The sequence below is a fragment of the Caretta caretta genome, chromosome 17 (assembly GCF_965140235.1).
Source record: "Caretta caretta isolate rCarCar2 chromosome 17, rCarCar1.hap1, whole genome shotgun sequence".
Taxonomy (NCBI): Eukaryota; Metazoa; Chordata; order Testudines; family Cheloniidae; genus Caretta; species Caretta caretta.
The window spans coordinates 4,644,638-4,665,697 of record NC_134222.1 but is presented as its reverse complement, the minus strand read 5'-3'; the positions used below and the strand labels follow the sequence as shown (position 1 = coordinate 4,665,697).

The 21,060-nt window shown below is 48.7% G+C and overlaps 1 protein-coding gene across 7 annotated transcripts in view; it reads right to left on the bottom strand.

Annotated features, from left to right (window-relative positions):
• RPH3AL (rabphilin 3A like (without C2 domains)) overlaps positions 1 to 21,060 on the bottom strand; it is a 165,756-nt gene that overhangs the window by 140,474 nt on the left and 4,222 nt on the right. For 3 of the 7 annotated variants that reach the window (XR_012665301.1, XR_012665300.1, XM_075120662.1), the window contains exons 2-3: positions 4,308 to 4,420; positions 976 to 1,119 (exon numbers count right to left, since the gene is read on the bottom strand). Coding sequence is in view for 5 of the 7 variants with exons in the window: in XM_075120662.1 (XP_074976763.1) it covers positions 976 to 1,119; positions 4,308 to 4,384 (221 nt within the window). In the remaining 2 variants the exon portion in view is untranslated. Of the gene's footprint in view, positions 1 to 975; positions 1,120 to 4,307; positions 4,421 to 9,460; positions 9,725 to 16,625; positions 16,645 to 21,060 lie in introns of those variants that run through there. The other 4 variants (XM_075120664.1, XM_075120663.1, XM_075120666.1 and 1 more) reach the window with 4 other exon arrangements.

The following is a 21,060-nucleotide window of genomic DNA, read 5'->3' as shown; positions in this document are numbered from 1 at the left end:
TTAGTAGAAGAACTTCAGCGAGGACTTTAACAAGCAAGGGGCTGGTGCTTAGAGGGACCTAGGGCTTTCCACCCTTAGCTCACCAGCCAAGTGGGAGCGGTTACCATCTGATGCTTGCACAGTAGCTTTCACATATGATGGGGCTTACACCACACTCTCACAAAACACCACCGTGGCTAGCACTAAATAGCACCCTCCCCGAGGTCCGGGCATGTCAGTCTCCAGGGAAAGGTTCTGGCAAGTCGGGGGAATTTTGCACAAACTGTGCCTAATCCAGGGGTCTTCCTTTCTCCTCACCCTTTAACAACAAGCCCCCAGTGGCTTCCTGCTGGGCGACTCGCCTGCTTTGATACAGTCAGGTGCAGGGTTAACACTGTCCCATCTGCCAGGCCAGTCCTTCAGCTTAGCCAAAAGTCAAATGAAACATGGCGCGGCGAAGATACCGACAGACGAGGATGGTGCCAGTGAATTAATGACTCCGGCTAACAAACCGTTCCCAAGGAGTCAGCCAGCCAGAACACTCCACACTCACTGCTCTGAGCAAACAACCCCAGAAAATTCCTGGGCAGCCAGAGACGGTCACCCGGGAGTTCTGACTGCAGCCCCAACAGCAGCTGTGCAGCTCAGTCTGGTTCCTAAGGCCTTGGCCAGAGCCATGCGTGTGGCTAACGTAGCCAGGCCAACCTCACCCCCCAGCTACACGAGGTGTTGCCTCAGTGGCTGTAGTCAGAGCAAACCCCTGGTCTAGACAATACCCAAGTATGGGAGTGAGAAGAGAGCCCCTGTCCTGCCTTTCGCCCAGCCCAAACCAGAGCTAGACAGACTGGGTGAGGGAGCCACTGACGGAACTGATGCTCAGCCTGTGTGGTGATTGGACCACAGCAGGACCGGAGAGCCACCCTCCTAGGATGGATCCTATGCCCTCCTCCAGGGAGAAATAAACAGCAAGTCCTTAGCTGGGAGGGGCGACCGTACCCGATTCGCTGCTGCTCAACAAGGTCCAGCTTCTCTGCCCTGCGGATGACCTCCAGGATGGCCTCCAGCTCCTTCGGGTTCAGCACCTGCGTTTTCCTCTGCTTGTCAGTCTGGTTTGTGTGCACCGACCAGCCAGTTTGGAGCCTGCAGGGTGGGCAGTGTCACACTGAAGGCTGGAACAGCACAGAAAGCCTCTGCCACGCCCAGGTGCTGAGTCTGGGAGCCTAGAAAATCACAACCATCGACTTGCCTGCAGAGATGCTGGGTCCCAAGCAGGAATCTATCGACACGACTGTTTCACATCCTGCACTTCACCTTTCCCGTAGGGCTGAGAACCGATCTCCTGCCACTAACCTAACTCCTCCCGCCCTTGGATTCCCCTTCTTTTGAGCAGGTCTAGTTTTCATTTTACACCTGAGTGTCATTACCCCAGGTGGGGTGTCAGCAGGAGAAGGAAGCATTGTCTCGTGGTTAAAGCAGGGGTCTGGGCCTAAACTTTCCAAGATGACCAGTGATGTTAAATACCTCCATTTTCCACTGCCCCTAAGACACCTTAGAGCAGTGGTTCTCAACCAGGGGTATGCGTAACCTTAGGGGTACACAGAGGTCTCCCGGGGGGCACATCAACTCATCTAGATATTTCCCTAGTTTTACAACAGGCTACAGAAAAAGCACTAGCGAAGTCAGTACAAACTAAAATTTCATACAGACAATGATTGTTTACACTGCTCTATATACAGGTTGAACCTCTCTAGTCTGGCACCCTTGGGACCTGACTGGTGTCAAACCAGAGAATTTGCCGACCCACAGGAGGTCAATGCAGAGTGCCAGTGGGTCTCCAGAGGCACGGGAAGAAGGAGTGGGGGATGCTGTAGCAGGGAGTGCCGGATTAGAGAGGTTCAACCTGTACTATGCACTGAAATGTAAGTACAATATTTATATTCCAATTGATTTATTTTATAACTATAGGGTAAAAATCAGAAAGTCAGCAATTGTTCAGTAATAGTGTGCTGTGACACTTTTGTATTTTTATGTCTGATTTTGTAAGCAAGTGGTTTTTACGTGAGGTGAAACTTGGGGGTACGCAAGACAAATCAGGCTCCTGAAAGGGGTGCAGTAGTCTGGAAAGGTTGAGAGCCACTGTCTTAGAGGATCCCGATTTCCAGAAGCGCTGAGTGCCCCTGCCACACACACACACTGACAGGCTCCTTTAAGGCATCTCATGCTGGGCATCCAACATTATTAGGTACTTTTGGAACCACAGGCCTGGGAGTTCATCCCCAGCTCAGCCACTGACCTGCGGGGTGACCTGGGGGATGTCACTGTCCCTCCTCTCTGTCAAATGATTTAATTCTCCTACCCCTCACAGGCTTACAGGCCTAACTCACTAGCATCTCAGTAAAGGGTTCTGAGACCACTAAATGACCTTAGATATGCTCGAGCAGCACAGAGTACCATGATAACATGCGGCTCAGTGCCAGATAACCGACCCTAAGGGGAGCTCCACAGCAGAGACTGCAGGAGGCTCTGTCCTGCCCATACAACGCTTACAGCCACAGTCCTGTCCAGCTGGGCACTGTTACATTTTTAAGCCATTTGAAGCTGACCCCCAGGAGGTTCAGCTGGGAGCAAGACTGGGGGCAACAGGGCGCAGGCTGCTGCCAAAGGAAAGCAGCTAGAACAAATACAATTCAAGTCACTGACTTATCCCAGTCCCCTCCCCACCAGCAATCTGACTTGGGGGACAAAACAAGATCAAATGACATGTGCCTCCAAACAAAAGAGCAGGCACCAGCTGGGGGAGGCCATGAATTATAGATGGGGTGCTGCTAGGACTGGCTTTTGCATCCACCAACTTTGCTTATTAAATATAGGGTCGGTGGTGGGAACTCAAAGGAGGGTGGGGGTTGCAAGCTATTGCGCAGGAAGGAAACTCCAGACAGCATCCAAGCACAGGGCTGCGCCTCAAGAGGCATCCGAGCAGCGATTCCTGTGGCTGCCCTCAGGGAAGCCAAATGACATAGTTGGCCTCCACAAGGCAGCTGCATTGACACTATAACACCTGGAGCAGGGCAGCACTAGGGGTCCTGGCAGATTTCACAAGCTAAGCAAGGTCAGGTCATTACATGGATGGGAGACTGGCTGGGGCAGCTAGGTACTGCTCTCAGTGGGGCGGGCAAGCCACTAGCTGGTCCACATTTGGCCCAAGGAGGGGGGGGGTGGGCTGCACTGCAGTGACACACTGATCACTGCACAGCTTGTGTATCAGTTTCAGATTTTAGAGCACGTTCAATCCCTTTAGGCAAGGAGGAGTGATAGCAGCGATGCAGGATGTTATTACGCACCTGCCCTCCTCAGCACAGGAGCAAAGCCACCAACTCCGAGGAAGCTCAGGTCTCACGGGGAGCAGGAGAGACCTCTCCCCTCCTACTCCTGCCCAAGCCGGGTCTGAAAAGCAGCCACAGCTGTGGGTGTGGAGAGACCCAGCTCTCCCCTAGTCTCTAGATCAGGCAAAGAGACAGGGCATGACCCTATCATGAGCAGGGCAGGCTGGGAACCCTCTCCAAGGTCTGGAATGAGAGCTAGGGCTTGGGCTACTCACAAACCAGAAAGAAAGTAACTAACTGGGTTTTGATCCGCCCCATTACCTACTTGGCTGCAAGTGTGTCTGTGAGCAGCAGCTGTTCAGAATGGAAGTGTCCTATGTCCACTGAATGGCTCTGGTTTTCATGTGCTAATCCCACACTCAGACTTGCCTGGGGAGAACATAAAACGGTTCCAGTTTGTGTGTGGACCAGCCCTGGGCAGGGTGGAAGTCAGTCTGGTGAAGGAAAACCCTCACAGGCCTGGCAAGGGAAGCCAGTTTGGAGGGATGGATTGTGGGGGGGGGTGGAGGGGGGTTTCCACTGGTTTCCTCTCGCATGGCCAATAATAAACTGGGTTTTGGCCTATCTATGCGGGTACTTATATGCACCGTAGCATCTGAGTGCCCGATAGCCTTTAACGTATGTATCCTTACAACACCCCTCTCGCTTGCCTCAGAATACACAGGAAGCTTGTGGGAGAGCCAGGAATTGAACCCAGGGCTCCCAAGCCCCAGACCACTGCTCTAACCACTGGAAAATCCTTCCTCCCCACTTACAGGCTTTGTCTTTGCAGTTTGGATGCTCTGAGATCCAGGGGCCTTGCCTCACAGGCAACTAGCACCGCCCCTTCTGCCCGAGACTCACAGCCTGAGAATCAGCCTGGGGGCAAGAGTAAACCCTGTAAGAGATCACGCTCTGTGGCCACTCCTGTTAACAGAGAGAGGGGGAAGAGCAGGAAGCACTCACTTGGCTCTCAGCGCCAGCTGCCGGTCATTGGGACACACCCACTGATCACTGCCGTTGCCAAAGATAGCATCAGCCATGGCAGGAAACTGGAGAGAAGGCCGGAGGAATCACACCTGTAAGAAAAGGAAACAGCACCAAACAACTAAGTCAGTCATTAACCAACGCCTGCCTAGAGTGAGCACAGCCCAGGGCTCTGCTCAGAACCCAGCTCCATGTGCTGCTCTCAGCAGCAGACGACAGAACATGGGAGCAGAGCTTCAGCATTCAGATCCAAGGGCAGAGCTTGGCTCGTGGTCTGAACACATCAGGGCACTAACCAAGGGCAGCGCTCATGTACCTTTGCACAGCAAGACTCAAGATCTCAGGAGAAACTCTCTCCTCAGAGCAGCGCACTGGAGAGCTGGGACCTGACGCTGGGAATGGGCAGGCCCAGGAGGCTAGTGCTCTGCCCTGCCATGCAGGAGACATGCGTTCTGTTTTTGTGCCTGGACTCTTATTGCCCAAGGCCAGCAAAGGGCTGGTGACAGATTCTGCACGACTGAGTAAGTTGCATTTTGATGGTCCTAAAAGCATGAAGCCAGGAAAACCATCTACGCCAAACTTTCTTGCCACACTGATCTGTGCTGCAAGAATCGTGGCCTCTTTGTCCTTCCACAAAATGAACGTTGGCTGCCGCTCAAAACACCAGCATGTGATCGCTTTAGACACAACCCCTGTACATGCCAGACCATCTCTGTGTACCCATTACAGCCTTCCAATGGAATAGCCAGCGATGAACTGCGGATCATTCCATAATCAGTGATCACTGTTTAATTCCAGACCAATGCATCCACACAGAGACAATACTAGTTAACTCTAGTCTCTATCTGCTGCTCCAGGGGAGGAAATTATTTGTCTTCAACAGCTGCTATAGGCCTGTAGATGTTCTGGGCAAAAAAACAATTGAGGCTTTAAGCTGATCTACATAAGGAAATGTATTTAATCAAGATGGCAGGTTGGCTAACAGGTGAACATGCTGCACTGAACAGCTTTCTCCAGGTGTAATTTACTTGCTTTCACCTACAGCTCTCATCAGAAGCCTGTGCTTTGTGGATGCTGAGGATTTTATACACAGGGGCTCGCTTATCATATTGCAAAACCTTGTTGATTTGGCCCAGGGAAGCATACAGACAAACTCTTTCATAAGAAGTGATTTAAGCTTGAACTGGTTTTCTAACATTTCAGGAACACCAGGGTAATCAATGAGAGGGGAGGAAATGTGAACAGCTGCTGGCTCTATGTCCCTCCTGGCTTGATCTATATAGTTTTGATTCCAGCTGGGACAAGAAAGAAAAACATTGAAAGACTCTTGATCAAAGTACATTGTCTACAGTCAATAAAAGCTCCCAAGTCTTTTCACCAAGCTTGTCTATCACCCAAGTGCTCTCAGCCAGATGACACAAGACATTCCCCAAGCAGCAGTTTCAGAGCAAGAGCGCGTAGCTGTTTGCTCTCCTGAATCCCCAGCAAAATGCTGTAAAAGTGCCGGTAGGTTTTTGCAGTTCCTGCTGAAGCAAAAACCGCTTGGCACTTAAGAGTTATCGGGTCCATTTATTTTTTAATTTACAAAATATGCCTGATGCCAGTAGCTCAGGGAGTGCACGCTTCATTTAATGCACTGGATTTTATAAACAGTGTTCAAACAAAAAAACCCACTCTCTGACGCCATCTGGATCCTCCCAACTTTGCACTACACCTTCAATGCAATATACTCCTGCTCTATCAGACCAGCAGAATCAAGGGGCTTCCCCTGAGAATGTGTGTGTAGATGTTTGCATCTGGGGATGGTTAGCTTGATCCCAGCTGCTGCAGAGACCCAAGGGGGGAGGGAGGTGTTATTTGGACAGTATATAGTGTACATACAAAAAGAAAAGGAGTACTTGTGGCACCTTAGAGACTAACCAATTTATTTGAGCATGAGCTTTCGTGAGCTACAGCTCACTTCATCAGATGCATACCGTGGAAACTGTAGCAGACTTTATATATACACAGAGAATATGAAACAATACCTCCTCCCACCCCACTGTCCTGCTGGTAATACATACAGTGGCACTTCCCATCAGGTGAGCTCAAAGCTCTGTGCAAATATTAGCCAGGCTTCACAACTCCCCCCACCTGGTGAAGGAGGTGAATATCATCACCCCATTTTACTGACACATAAGCTGAGGTAGAGAGAGGGGAACTGATCAATCAGGAGTCCTGTCTCATGGGTCCACGCTCTCACTGGAAATATGGACTGTGGGAAGAGAGTTTGCAATCATTTGCCGTAAACTTCTAAACCCTAAAGGAGTTTTAAAACGAGATATAAATCTTGGGGCGAGTGCATTCTGGGGTGCGATCCTTGGAAGGAGAACTGCACAGCAGGTGTGGAATCTGCTCACAGACCAAGCATGCTGCAGAGTGCAACAGCACTCTGGAAGGCAGGGTCCTCACTGCTTTGCATATTAACAGTTGAGGCTGACCTGCAAAGCAGTAGTACGCGCACAGGTTCCTTGTGCTAGCTGCTTGATAGCAGCAAGTTCTGGGTTCAGCATTTATGCTCGGCTTTGGGTGCCAGTGACTGACAGGGAATTCACCTTCGCATCCCAGTAGGGCTGGCAGAAAAGCCACAGACTGCGCTAAGTAGTAAATCAAAGTAAACATGACATGTGTGCCTAGCGATGCTCCGTGCACAGCACAGCCGAAGGCACCCCACACCAGGGAAGCAGGGAGGTTACATGTGGGAACTTTCACTAGAGTTTGTGGATGTCCATTGCTTAAGTGGGGAGAGAATGTTTCCCTCTGCATTGGAATCAGCCCACTTATCACGTCTAATCTAGATAGGCCCCGCATGAGAGGGACGGAAAGACAGACATCTAGGCCTATAGAGAAGCCAATGTAGTCTGCAGGGTCTGTAGCCTGGATTTTCAGAGGTGGGTACATCTACCCTCATCACCTGGGAAGACTCACAATGATGCACATAAGCAGGGCAATCACACTCATTTCCACTGGCCAAAACCTACAGCTTTCAAGTTTATCGTCCCTGGTTTAGCAGCTGGGAGGATGTCGTCTTCCGCTCCTACAGAGCAATGCCACATGAGAGGCAGCATAATGGCTACGGAAGGACAGGAAGAAGCAGGGAATCACACGTGCTCAACCTACCTAGATAATTCACGGGGTGACTCAGAGCAAGCTCAGAAGGCTGCACGTCACCCTGTAGAATGGCATGGGAAACAGAGACCCCAAAGGTAACGAGCTGGAGCACTGTCAGGTGTTTCATGTCATTACTGCATCGTCACTTGTCTCATAGTTCATCTCACCCAGCCAGGAACATACGCCCTTTCTATAGTCAAAAAATATCTGAGCAAGAAGCTGTGACCCCTCTCCATCTCCATTCCACCACACACGTCTCCAGCGGGATAGTCAGACTTGCCTATCCCCAGCTAGATGCTAGCAAGGAAGGACCAGGGCTAGGAGAACCAAGCCAGGTTGGTTACAGTAAAAATCCACCCAAATCACCAGCTGTTTGAGAGATCACAGGTAAGTATCCATATCCAGTAGACCTTTTCTTCTTTGTAGCAACTGCAGAATTCCTACTCTGTTGTCTAGGTAAGCAATGGGACAAAGCACAACTTATGCTTCACACTGAAGAACTGCAAAGCACCCCTCTGGATTACCTTACTGCTCTGAAGTCTGACCAGCCTAGAAATTAGCAGCTTTGTAGCCAGGCTGCCTGTACAATCTGGGCAGGGCTCAAAGAGCATCAAACCACTTACACTTTGCAATAATGCCACAGGCTTCTAAACAGACAGCAACTCAGGAGTCAGATTCACTCCAGTTGAACTCATGTGTGTGCAAGTTAACACTTTATTGCCTGGATTAATACAGGACACGGTGCAAAGCACATGACCTTCAATACGATACAAAATGCGGTAGCACTTCAAGCAACTGCTAGCTGTATTACAGGTTGCTTCCCCTTTGGGGAATAATTGCATTAACGAGCAATCACATTTCCAACACACCAGTTACCTCAGCTACATAGGGATGAGACGTGAAAAGCACACTGGGAGTTTTACCTCTGACTGAAATGGGGCCCAGATTTCACCCGCTGTGTGCTAATCTCCACAACAATAAACATACCACAAATTGTGTGTGTCACTGTGAGATTTCCAGTTACACCTGGCAATAAAAACATTACAGGTCTCCACTTCAAAACCCAACCCTTCAATAAACACCCTCCATTTTAAGATGTGGCTTGACGTTTTGATTTTATAAAAACTAAGAAAACCCCACAGATGCTAGTAATTTTTACCATGACTTTTTCTTCTAATCCAGTTTGTTTTGAACAAAAATGCCCTATCGTGTTTGCAATGCTAGCATTGCAGCCCTGCCAAGCTGACTGTCTACAAAGAAAAAGAAAACAGACATTGATGGTTTTCACAGTCCTGAGATGCAAAAATTAAACCGTCAGCATAAACAGGACCAAGACTATTGGTTCTGCAAAACGCTCTCCATGTTAATTATCGAAGATGATATTAACCACCCCCAACCAATTGTAATCATCTTGTTTACAATGTCTGATGTTTGATGTCATAACATCTGTCAAAAGAACTTCTAGTGCCCCTGTCCTGTACCAGTATGACCACGCCAGGGGCTCCTGCTGTTCAGTTACAATAAGATTGTACGCAGATCACAATGTGCCACCACCACAACAGGAAGAGAAGGTCTCCACTTCATTGCACTTCTGGAGGCCTCTTTGCAGCTAAGCAACCTTGTGCCTCTTCAGCCGAAAGCACAAAGGGACTGAACAGCAGAAAAAGCTTTGGCGGACACAAAGTCAGACCTGCTATACTGAGCTGCCTGTGGTCAGGTCTCTCCAGCAAAGCAGCTGTTGCATAAGCACTAATATTAAGTATATAGATTCACACATATCAATATTTACCTGCCCTGGTGGCGACATTTCCTAGCATTAAAACTGTACTTGCTGGGCAGAGATAACCTGGCTAATTAAATGTATGAACGATGGGCAAATACTCATCTGCCATTTGTTAATACCAAACAAGTCACATCACCAACAAAAAGTGCAGCAAACCCAAGAAAACACATGTTCCAGTCTCCATAAATAGCGCACTTACCCCGACACGCTGCTGTTCAGCTGGCTGAGCCTACGCTCCCTTTCTGCTGCTGATACACACAGCTTGCTGTTTCCATGCAAGGCGCAGATGCGCCACAAGCAGCATGGCCTTGGCCCTTTTCCACAGAAAAGCACACAGCTTGAGCAAACAGATCACTCCCCTGCACTAAGCTCACCAGTGCAGCACTGGCTGAGTATTTCATGCACTTCACAGCACTCCCACCTCGAGGCACAGGAATACCAGCCACGCGACAGAACAGTTATTTTGTTCCAAACTCTCCTTGAGCTTTGCGAACCTAAATAATAAGGACTCAAGTCAACCAGTGGATTCTCTCCTCCTTGCCAGAGCTGAGCTGGGACTCGTTACCCAACAGTACAAGTGTAGGAACAACAAGGGATGAAAAGAATGGATTTTTGCTGGTGCCGGAGGAAGGAGGTGTTTAGGAAAAGCTCAGTGAGTGGGACAGCAGGGTGAAGGCTATACCAACACAGCATAACACTCATCAGCTGCGTCTGATCCCACGGCACACCCAGCACTGGGAGAGGTACTGCAACAATTATTCAGCTGCAAGATTGGACCTCAGGAAGTCGAGCCAGGAAGGGAAGACAGAGAGAAATGCTGTGCGATTTTATTCATTACATTACACTAATCAAAAAGATGACCCAGTTAAAAAAAAATAGGTGATATTTACGAGATGAAATCCTGGTATCTGAGATGATAGGACAAAGATGAGCGCTCTAATCTTAAAGTTCATATCACTGGGCACTTTCCCTGCATGGTCACTTATCCTGATTGTTTTGTAACACTTGCATTTCTTTTACAGCTCCTAATGACCCTAGAGGGCCTGGTGAGCAGGGCCTTGTATACTTTTTACACTTGGCCTGCTCACGCAAAGGGGGCGGTCAAACCTTCTACACCTAGAATCCCTGGAGTGGGCAAGCAAACAAACCTGCAATTTTAAATCAGGGTTACAGAACCCCTGGCTTTGAAGAGTGGAGATGTTTTCCAAGATTAGGACACATCTTTAAAGGGGACCAACTTCACCCCGGTGTAATTCCACTGATTTCACGGAACACTGATATGCAGTGACCAACTCTTGAGCCCATAAGAGCATAATGCCCTTCAGACCTGGGATTCAGTCCTTCCTGGTGGGACAGAGAAGCCTGCTCTGCTGGCAGTTGTATTTTCCATAGGGTGGAGAGGCCCATAAGCCCCTTATCTTTGGAGCTTTAGCTCCTTTGGTATTGATGATGACAGGTTGGAATAAAGCAGCATTCGATCAAGGCTTACATACACCGAGAGGTATCGTGTGCATGCTTTGTCTCCCTTAGGCACACACTTTAAACAGCTTTCCAGACACACCACATGTACTCCCTACATTTCTACATACCTGAAAGATAACACAGCCCAGACATCCAATTCCCACTGGTGTAAGTCTGATCAGTTCAAGGTGCTACAGAAACATGCAAATATTTTTAGGCTAATACTGAGGGCTCCAGACTGACCCCAACATGCAAGATACATGGATTCGGCTCCCATAGCCCCAACGTACTGCAAAGACACCCAAGCCAGGCAGAAGTCTAGAACAGTCAAGACTGATTTGAATCTACATTTACCAGAAAATAACCCCAATGTCACTTCAGCACGTCACGGCTGGAATCAGTCTGAGAACCAGCTGTTTTGCGACAGTCCCATGGTGATGTTATGAAGGGCATCACATGCCCTTGTCGGCAGATGCTGCAGCAGATGTTTATTGGCTGATGTTATTTTGTATGCATGCTCTGGTCCAAAACAATGCTATTGAGCCTGGGACAAAACCATTGTCTTATTCTATTCAGATCAAGGGTATCAGACCCAGGGCTGATCCATCTGCCCACAGCTGCAGGAGGGGCCCTGAACAAACGGGTGCCCACGTAGCCAAAAGGTGGTAACTAAAGCCAAGAAGCCCTCTCAGACAAGCCAGAGAACTCCCCAGGAATTGCTTTGTTGTAGACCACTGGCTCCAAATCTAATCATTCCGGTCCAAATTCAGCAAAACACTTAGAGCACATGCTTAAGTCCCACTGAAGTCACCTGCTTCCGTGCTTTGCTGAATGCTTTGCTCAATCAGGGCCTGCATGCCAGCTTTGAACCAGGGCTACGCTGGTGCAAATCTGGAGATGGTAGATTAACACCAGCATAACAGAGATCAGACTTAGTCCCTGAACTCCCAGCAACGACAGCTGGATGCTCTTCCATTTGCTCGCAGTATCCTGATATGCTACACTTACATGAAACACATGAAAAAAAAAATATCAGAGCCAGCAGCATCATGAGTAGCGTGATGAGTGAGAGGAGGCTTCATTAATATAGCATTCAACACACTAGACTCTAAAGCTTGGATTTGGCTCATTCAGGGAACTTACAGCCCCTTAGCTGGATCATAAATCAGATGCTGCATATGCACTGGGTCAGTGACGCAACTTATCTCTGTCAAATGCTCCCTGCATGGTGAAAGGGAGCAGAAAGTAAGGAAATGCGCCAACTCCTCCTCCCCTGCTACATTCTTATAACTATCTGATCTGCTGCCCTAGAGATCATCCAAACGCAGGCCAGCCAACTGCAGCGACTGAGTCTTCCAAATCCAGCATGAGTTTTCCGCAGCTGCCTAGGGGATTTAGACACAAGTGGGAATGGGGTGTCCAAATTCCCTAGACAGCTTTGAAAACCTCAGCCTGCCTCTTTATTCCCACGTGTGAAACTGACGGTGCAATAAAATTTAAGAATTTGAAGTGAACATTGTATTGTGTAAAGTATTGTGGGATAAGAATTAGAAACTAAATCTGAGATTTATTATTCCACTTTGTGCTGGCCAATTGATTTCAGACAGGGATGCCTGAAGAAGTCAGTAATGGGATTACTCCTTAAGGGTTTGTCGTACATTCGGGGAAGTCTAAAAGCAACTTCACTCCCACCGTCAGGCCTTGTGCAGACCAAGTGAAGTAACAAGCATGCACATTGCAGCAAAGGGAGAAAACCACCTTAGCTGGTTCCTTCTAAAATCCAAACCAGTGTCACTTCCCTTTCTCAATTCACAGGAGTTCTGTGTAAATACACAGACCAGGGCAACTTGCATCACTGTTGCATTAACCTACTGAACTTGACACTGCTGCAGAAACTAGAGCTGCTGCTCCCTTGCTTCTAAAAGCTGGCCATGTCCTTTTGCAGCTCACATGACAATTGTTCTCAGCAGAAAAACATCCTGTTTTAGAGCCAACTCTTGGGCTGTGACAGGTTTAAAGGCACAGCGCTGGAGTATGGTGGAGTTCACCCACATTTCCCCTATGCCGGCTGCTGGGTCAACCAGGGAGGTGCAGGATTGAGGATACACGCAGCAGCAGCCTATTGGATCTCGCTTCCCAGGCCTTTTATACTCACACTCAGAATAACAGATCTAAGGGGGCAAGTTTTGTTAGACACAGGGGACCAACTTCACCCCGGTGTAATTCCACTGATTTCACGGAACACTGATATGCAGTGACCAACTCTTGAGCCCATAAGAGCATAATGCCCTTCAGACCTGGGATTCAGTCCTTCCTGGTGGGACAGAGAAGCCTGCTCTGCTGGCAGTTGTATTTTCCATAGGGTGGAGAGGCCCATAAGCCCCTTATCTTTGGAGCTTTAGCTCCTTTGGTATTGATGATGACAGGTTGGAATAAAGCAGCATTCGATCAAGGCTTTCATCAGGACAGATCTGAGCATGTTCTCTAGACACACCAGAGAAAATAAGGAATGTTCTCCCAGCATGACTGATCAAAACACATAGCATCACGCTCTTTTGCTTCTCATTACCCGGAACGCTTGTCTGGCTCCCCACAGTTCTCTGAACACTGCCTGCAGAGAGAGAAGGGGTGGGGGAAGGGAGTAGGGACATGGCTCAGGGGACTCACCAAGACCCAGGACTAGTCTTTAGATGGATTATTCTATACATTAGTTGAAGTGGATTCATTATTTCTGCTGGCTTTTCACTGGTACCGAGGATCTAGTCCTCCCACTGACGTCACCTGTAGTTGTGGGTGGCTCAACACCTCTCCCTCTGAGAAATCAGATCCATGAAGGACCTCACATGGTTTGACACAGCTATTTCCAGCAGCGAAGCAAGGGAGCATGGAGAGAACTTAGTCTGGTATCTTGCACGTCCTCAGGTTTGTACGCTGTCATAGAGACAGGATTAGCTCTGGGAAGCCATGAGGTGTTGGGACACTACTCAGACCTAAGTATCTCAGCACAAAAGGGTGTACAACAGAGCCTGCTCATCAGGAACACGGTCAGGTAAGATCACACTGAGAGCCAGGAGAGAACTCATGCATTGCGTAAATGGGCCCTGCTCCTTACATGGCGAAACTTCATTCTGCCTATAGTACAATTTCACTTCCTTAAATCTGGTTCCTCTCTGTGAATCTCTTGGGAATGCACTATGTATGTACGATCCAAGCCCTTTTCCACCTACAGAGCCACCAGCGAGATGCTGCTCCTCGGTGAGCAGACATGGCCGGCGCAGCTGGCAACAGGATAAGATGCCTAGAGAACATGAATCAGGCTGGACCCAGGGTGCGCGTGCATGTGTGTGGGAGTGGGGAACAGCTCCAGATGAGTCACATGCATCAGTGAGCAACACCGCACAGTGCTAAAAATCTGTACTTCAGACAAACTCCCTGCAGAACACCCATCAGACGGCAAAGAGCCAAAGATTCTTTTCAATTAGCCAAGCCGCTCAAGGACAGCCCAAAGCAGAGAGATACAGGAGGCCACATGAAGACAACACCCTGCTAAGGCAGTCACTCATGTGAGAGACTGCAGAGAGCGCTTCAATCAACCAAGTCTAGATTAGAAGAGACTTCTATGTAACTCTGCACATGCCTCTCCAAAGATGAGCCACAGAAGCCTCCATCAGAAACAGGGCAAGGGAGCAGACCTTCGACAGGAAGGGATCCCCGGCAACACATAGACCCTTCCGATGACTGTCAAGGTGCAAACAAATCTCACGCACCATGGTGAGGTGCTGTGCAGGTGACATGCATCTCTGCAGGAGCAGGCAGAGCCTGGGGAAAGCCTGCGTATGACGAGACAAACCACAGGGCCACGCTGAGCAGCTAGATGTGACATGGCAGAAGGTAGGATCTCACTCAGGCAGGGAGGAAAAGGTTTTCGGTTTTGTAGGTAAACATAAAACATGCTGCTTGTCGGGAAGCGGGGAGCAACTAGAGAAAGGTGGCTAGGGGGAGGCTATTAAATGTCTCCTGGGCCCTCTCAATGTAAACCTATTAAGAGAAGTTACCTATGCAGAACCTCAATAGGAAACTAGCAGGAATATCACTGTCTGCCACCCTGTGTCTGTCTTGTTAGTTTCAACCATAAGCTCTGTGGGGCAGCGGCTGTGTCTGTGAAGAGAGTGGCCGCCTTTAGGGCGCAGACCAATCTCTGAGCAATGGGAAGAAACCTGCACAGAGGGTAGATTATCCCCCTGTGACAAAACCGGAATTGCTCTCTAGTGTCATATGGATACGGTATGTTGATCGGGTTGCTGGGATGTTTACTGCATGAACATATTGGCTTAGTATTAGGGGGCTGTAAGCAAGAAGGAAAGCAATAGCTCAGAATAAGCCATGCCTTGGTAAACACTTCAGGGTTGTTAAGAGACCCTGCCCCAGCGATAAGCTCTGCAGATTCTAGCCCCTGGATCCAGCCAATTTACCAAATTGGTTTGGCTGTGCATGGCAAAAGCCCAAAAACTGACATTCAAAGGGATCCCCCTCTCAAGAGGGAAAGGAGATGTTTGTGGGGACACGGCTGACCCCCCAGGACCTGGTAGGACATCTGGAAAAGCCAGGCCTGGCCAAGGCTCTCATCAGGGGATGGTAAACCTTTGGATAAGAGAGATTGGCAGGGGTTTAAAACCCTTTTTCTACGTTCCACCCCTGCTGTTGAAATAATCCATCCTTTGGTTTAAGGAGGCTGCCTGGTCACTGTATCTTCTGATCACAGACTGCCAAAGAGAGCAATGCCAGGTGTTGCATCCAGGCAGACCTGCTGGGTAAGCACAACTGATAGACACCCAGGGCACTGAACCCAAGGCCTGGTGTAGGAGTAGCAAAATGGTGGCATTCTGCTCCAGAAGAGGTGAAGGCATGAGGCCTGACACCAGAGGGGGAGCATTCAAAGAGACCACAATGGATGGTGCAGTCAGCCCTGGAACCATGACACCCACACCTGCCTACCGTGGGGTTCATACGCTTTTCCTCCGAGGCCACTGTGAAAGACAGGAGACCGAACCAAATTGGTTTTGGCTTGGATCCAGCCTTGCAAGGACTATGGGCCAGATCCACAAATGTATTTAGGTGCCTAACTCCCAATGGTTTCAGTGTGGAATTAGACACCTAAATACCTTTAAGGATGTGGGCCTATGCTACTAGAGAAAAAGCAGAATCACAAGGCTCAGGAAACAAAGGAGAAGAATGTTGTATTCAAGGGGTTTGGCTTGGAATCTTTCTTTGAGCTAATGATCCTCGCTAACACTGCAGCATCTGTTAGAAGCAGGTCCTATCGCTAGTGGATAGGGCTAATGGGCACAAAGGACTCAGTGCGCAGACGCCCTCCACTCCGATCAGCTTGGCCAGTGAACCTCTGGGCGTTAAGCATCAGCACACACTGGCCTGTTGCTTCCCCTCTACTCCAAGCAATTCGCCTGCAAAACGCAAAGAGGCTGGCCCAGAATACAAAGGGCAAATGGAAGCTCTAAGACCGGGATTTCAGGCCACCGCTGCAGATAGATATTGTGACGGGATGTGGGGGGAGAAAACAGTTCTCTCTGTTCCTGGCAATGCTCGTAGAGAACGAAGCCATCTCTCAGTTTACAACTAATAGTGATCACGTTAAGTGTCACAGGCCTCTAGCCTTCAAGAGGAATCAGCTTAATACTTCACTCCTCTGTCACGGCCTGTTTATTCTACAGAGAGAGATTTTTGCCCTCTTTATTCCTAAATGCAGGCAATTAGTCCAGGCAGTTCTAAAGCACTGCATATGTCCCCCATTCAGCATAACGCCGTGGCTTTGGAATCACTTACGTGGGTTAGGCACTTGGAGACAGCTCCTGAAATGTGTTCTGATGAACCAAGGTGTTACTTACCAATGAGAGCTGGGAATGCAGGGGGGATGTGTCACCACCTTCATACCTCATGGTGCGGGATGCAGCCATAGGCAATGTACAGTGATATAGCCTTGGACACCAGGCCCTTCACAGAAGGGCGAAGGCTGTGTCTTCACTGCAAAGAAAGGTGTGTTTTTACAAGGTGGCAGCTGGCTCAATGTAAACCCAACTGGAGACAAGACACTGTAGTTTTCAGTCTCTGGTCCAGGTCAGTCCCATACCGCTCCACATCTGAGATTGACCTCGATTAAGTACATGGAGGTCCAACCTACCTGGGCCTTCTTTCCACTAGGACTTTACATTGAGATAGCTACCTTAATGTAGAAACAGACCGTCCTTTGCAGTGAAGACATAGCCTGAGCCGGCCTTCAGGGGGAACTAATTCACATGTAGTTTGGCCAACACAGCATGAATCCTAGCAGGCCAATTCATATAGAAATGTCCTATATGGCCATACAAGCAAGCTGCAGGAGATCTCTGATGGGCTTTGATTTGCTAATCAGCTTAGCTAACCAGTCTCACACCTATATCAAATTCGTGAATTAGTTAGGCAATTCATAATTTATTTTTTTAAAAGACACAAGGGGCCAGCCTGAGCCAAGTTCTTGGTCTGCAGCATCTGCCCTGCTAATGCAATTAACAGGCCGCCTACTCAGCAAGCTACCTATGGGGGATGCCCTGCTTCCCCCAGGACCACCAGCTCAGCTCATGTGCAGTTCTACCCTGGTTTTCCTTTAGCTGCTACTCGCTCAGTGATGCTGTGTAATTAGTCTCTGAGGCCACACACCAGCACCCATTATCCCGAGGAAACCTTAGCAACAAGAACAAACATTCACTAAGTTGCTATAACAGAAAGTAAATGACTAGTAAAGAAAGAAAAGGTTAAACCACATCCTTGCCTCCTGTTCTCTCCCAGCACTGACAGCGTGTATTGCAGACCTGGGTCTCTCCCCTCCTGGCATCACAGCAGTATTTCCAAATTCAGGGCCTTTGCAACAATAGATTAATCCCAAATTCTTAAAATTGCAAGTGTGCCTAATGACAGTGCACTCCACCAAAGCTGATCTTTAAGGACGTGCTTAAATCCCAGGCCCCAAAGCGCATAAGTACCTGACTGAGCCAGGGTCTAATACAACAACTCGCACCCCAGGATCTCACTTGAGACACACACACAATCTCAGCCCACGCCCCAGGGAAACAGGCAAGTGTCCATATTTTACAAATAAGCCAGCCTGGGGTTAAGCAGCTTGCAAGCAGTCGCACGACAAGCTGACAGGAGTTCGGAACAGCCCTCTTAGCTCGCAGGAGAGCCAGGGACATTCAAGCCAATCAAGCAGTCAGATTAGATGAAGTTCCATAATGTCAGAATGCACTATTGTGAGGGGCAGTGGGGCAGGTAGGATTGGCATAAACGGGCCTGTCTCTCTTCTGTTTGGCCATGCAGCTGGCCTCCATGACGGTAAGTACCTATCAACAATAGTCCCCAGTGCTAGTGCAAGCCGTTAGGACTGGACTGACCATCTCCCTAACATTATGCAGGTGCTTTTGGGTTAGGACACACTCACACTCCATTTTTCAGTCAGCAGAGAACGAGAGCTGTGCAGCCAGACGCCGGACCAATGAACCTCCATAGAAGCCTCACCAAGTTTGAGTCAATCCCATTAGAAAACCACTGTCAAATTAAACTCCTCAAAGCCCCTCCCACAATGATGACTTGATTTAAGCAGCCCCAATTAAGGTTTTTCTTTTATTTACTTGCAAACCTTCCAGTTATAAGCTGAGCCCCTGTGCCCCCTCCCTGCACTCACAGGGTGTGTGTACATGGTTATGAACCTTCATCAGACAACAAGTCACCCCACTCCTTGCATCCATACAGAACGACATGACCAGGATCTCTATGAACATCAGCTGCAGCTATTCCAGCAGCGGGCTGATTTTTCATTATCGCTCCTCTGAGCCTCATAACAACTCTTCCATGCCTTGCCTGCTGTGAGACAATCATCCTATTAAAAGGGCATGCCCCACAGTCCCTCCCACATGCCAAACCCCACCTCCCACTACCTTACTTGGCAGGCAAAAGTTGGTTTACAGAACACAGCTAGCAGCTGTCTCCAGAGCGATCAAACCAGATAACCATTGTGTCCTCACATCTCCAGAGCAATCCCTCCTGCACATCAGCAGGGCACACAACGTGCCACAGCTCAGCTGCTTCAATGTAACTCGCAGCTCTGTGCGATACTACTGCATCCTAGCACTGGCTGTCATTTAGGTTACACTTAGAATCAGATATGAGCACGCAGCTACCCTAACTTCTCACGTGTCACGCTGGTTCTGAGAAGTTTCAAATGTAGCTAGGAGGCTGCAGTGCTGGTGCCCTTTGGAAGTTACATGCTTGGAGTAACCCACACTGCCAAGATCTGTAAAACCTAATAACAAGAAGGCTTTACAGACCTCTACATCCATGCATGATTAACTCCATAAACCAAGCACTCACCTAATTAACTCTACAGGCCTGACTCAGAACCGCAGCACTTCCACAGGAAACAAGATCCTGGTCTTAACGGCAAAACAAGCTGAGGCAGCACGGGCCAGACAAATGTACACCAGACTGGGGGCCTGTGTTTATTTCTGCTTCTGCCACTGGACTGCCGGGCAACCTTGGTTAAGTTACTGCCTTGCTCTGTGCCTCTGTCTCCCCATCTGTAAAACAGAGATAATGATACTCACCTTCCTCTGCACATTGCTTTGAGATCTATGGATGGTAAGCACTAAATATGAAGAATAGTATATGATTGTTCTGGCTCCTCCATCCCTTGTATGGAAGCTGTGCAACATGAACAAGAATTATTTTATTTTATTTTAAATGCAGTTTTACAAATACTTCTACAAAGAAGGGGGGGGGGGGGTTGGGAATCCAGAGTCAAAATGTACAGCTAGGGCTGGCTCAAAAATTTGCCAGCCACCATGGTCTGAACACCAAGAGCCAGTTTGTATAACTGGCCCCAACTGTACACTAAACACAGTAGAGATATTAAGTGAACCTGACACAGTATGATAAAAGCAGGCCTCTTTGCCATCACTCATCTCGGAGCTAGCAGCTTTGCAAAGAACTCCCAACCCCAGGCTGTGAAAACAAACCCACAGTGCCAGGAACCGTACTATGTCTCGGTTCCCTCATATCTGCTGCATTGGTAGAGGCAGTGCATTCATATAGGCAATACCCAAGTGGGTGGACAAGCATATCCGGCTGAAGATAAGTGGCATAGGAGGTGCACAGAGGAAATTCCGACAATCATCATCTTCTAGCTTACACGACACTTCATTTCTGATCAGAGATATTTTGCCACTAGGACATTCAAGAGGGTTTTAAATCAAAGGATCTGCGTTGTGCAGGGCACCACCTAAGAAATACACAGAGCCCATGGGTTTGGGGTCACAAGAGCTGAGCTTGACCTTTAGCTCTGAGTTGAGATGGGTCCAGACTGCAGAGATCAGATGCAAACTTCCCTAAACTTTGGACAAGTTTGGATCTGGGAGAGGAGAGGGACGCATGTGGGTTGGTTTGCCCCACTGCAGTCACTGGTCAGCTATGACGTTTGGGTCTACAGCAAATACATGCAAAGTTCAGAGGATCTTTGAATCCAGGGGCTGAGTTGGGTCCAGCTCTAGTTCCAAGCTCAAAATGAACCCAAGAACATCAAACAAAACTGAGCTAAATGCACTGGGATTTGCCAGACCCAGGTGAGTTGGATGGAAAAAGGTTGGTACCACTCCACACTGAAGACTGGATTTGACAACCCAGCATCCTCTGTCCCAGCTGGAGGATAAAGGGCTCCAATGCAGCACCTGGGACACACCACATATCATGAGCGGGTTCAATTCTAGCATGTCCCTTTACCAGAGCTGCCACAGGGAGCCACCTGGATCACCCATTGCTAGGTGGGTGGGATTCTATTTTCATTATCAAATGATTTACTACTGGACTTCCACACACAGAGAAGTACCAAGAATTCCAAGGTATCTAGTCCCCTATTGATACCCAGATTATCTGAACATTAATGGAGACCTAGATTGTTCTTTAGTAATCTAACTGCTCAGAACCAAATGCATAAAATGGATTCAATCTGATGATGTGAGGCGCCACCTAACAGACACACAATTCATGCTACTCTCTGGCTACACAGCATTGGTGTTCGTTTTTCCACATGATCCCTGCAGCGTCTGTTACCCTGGGGCTGATTCACACTTCAAAATAAAGAGTTTCACATGTCCAACCGGAAGCAGAAACGCCCCTGATATCAAATGGAGCCCAGGGTCACTCTCTTTGAGAGTGTCAGGGGTTTCACTCTCTACAGCACGCCAACAGGGTCAAAGCCATTGATTGATATGCTCAGTATGAGGACGACTTTCCAAG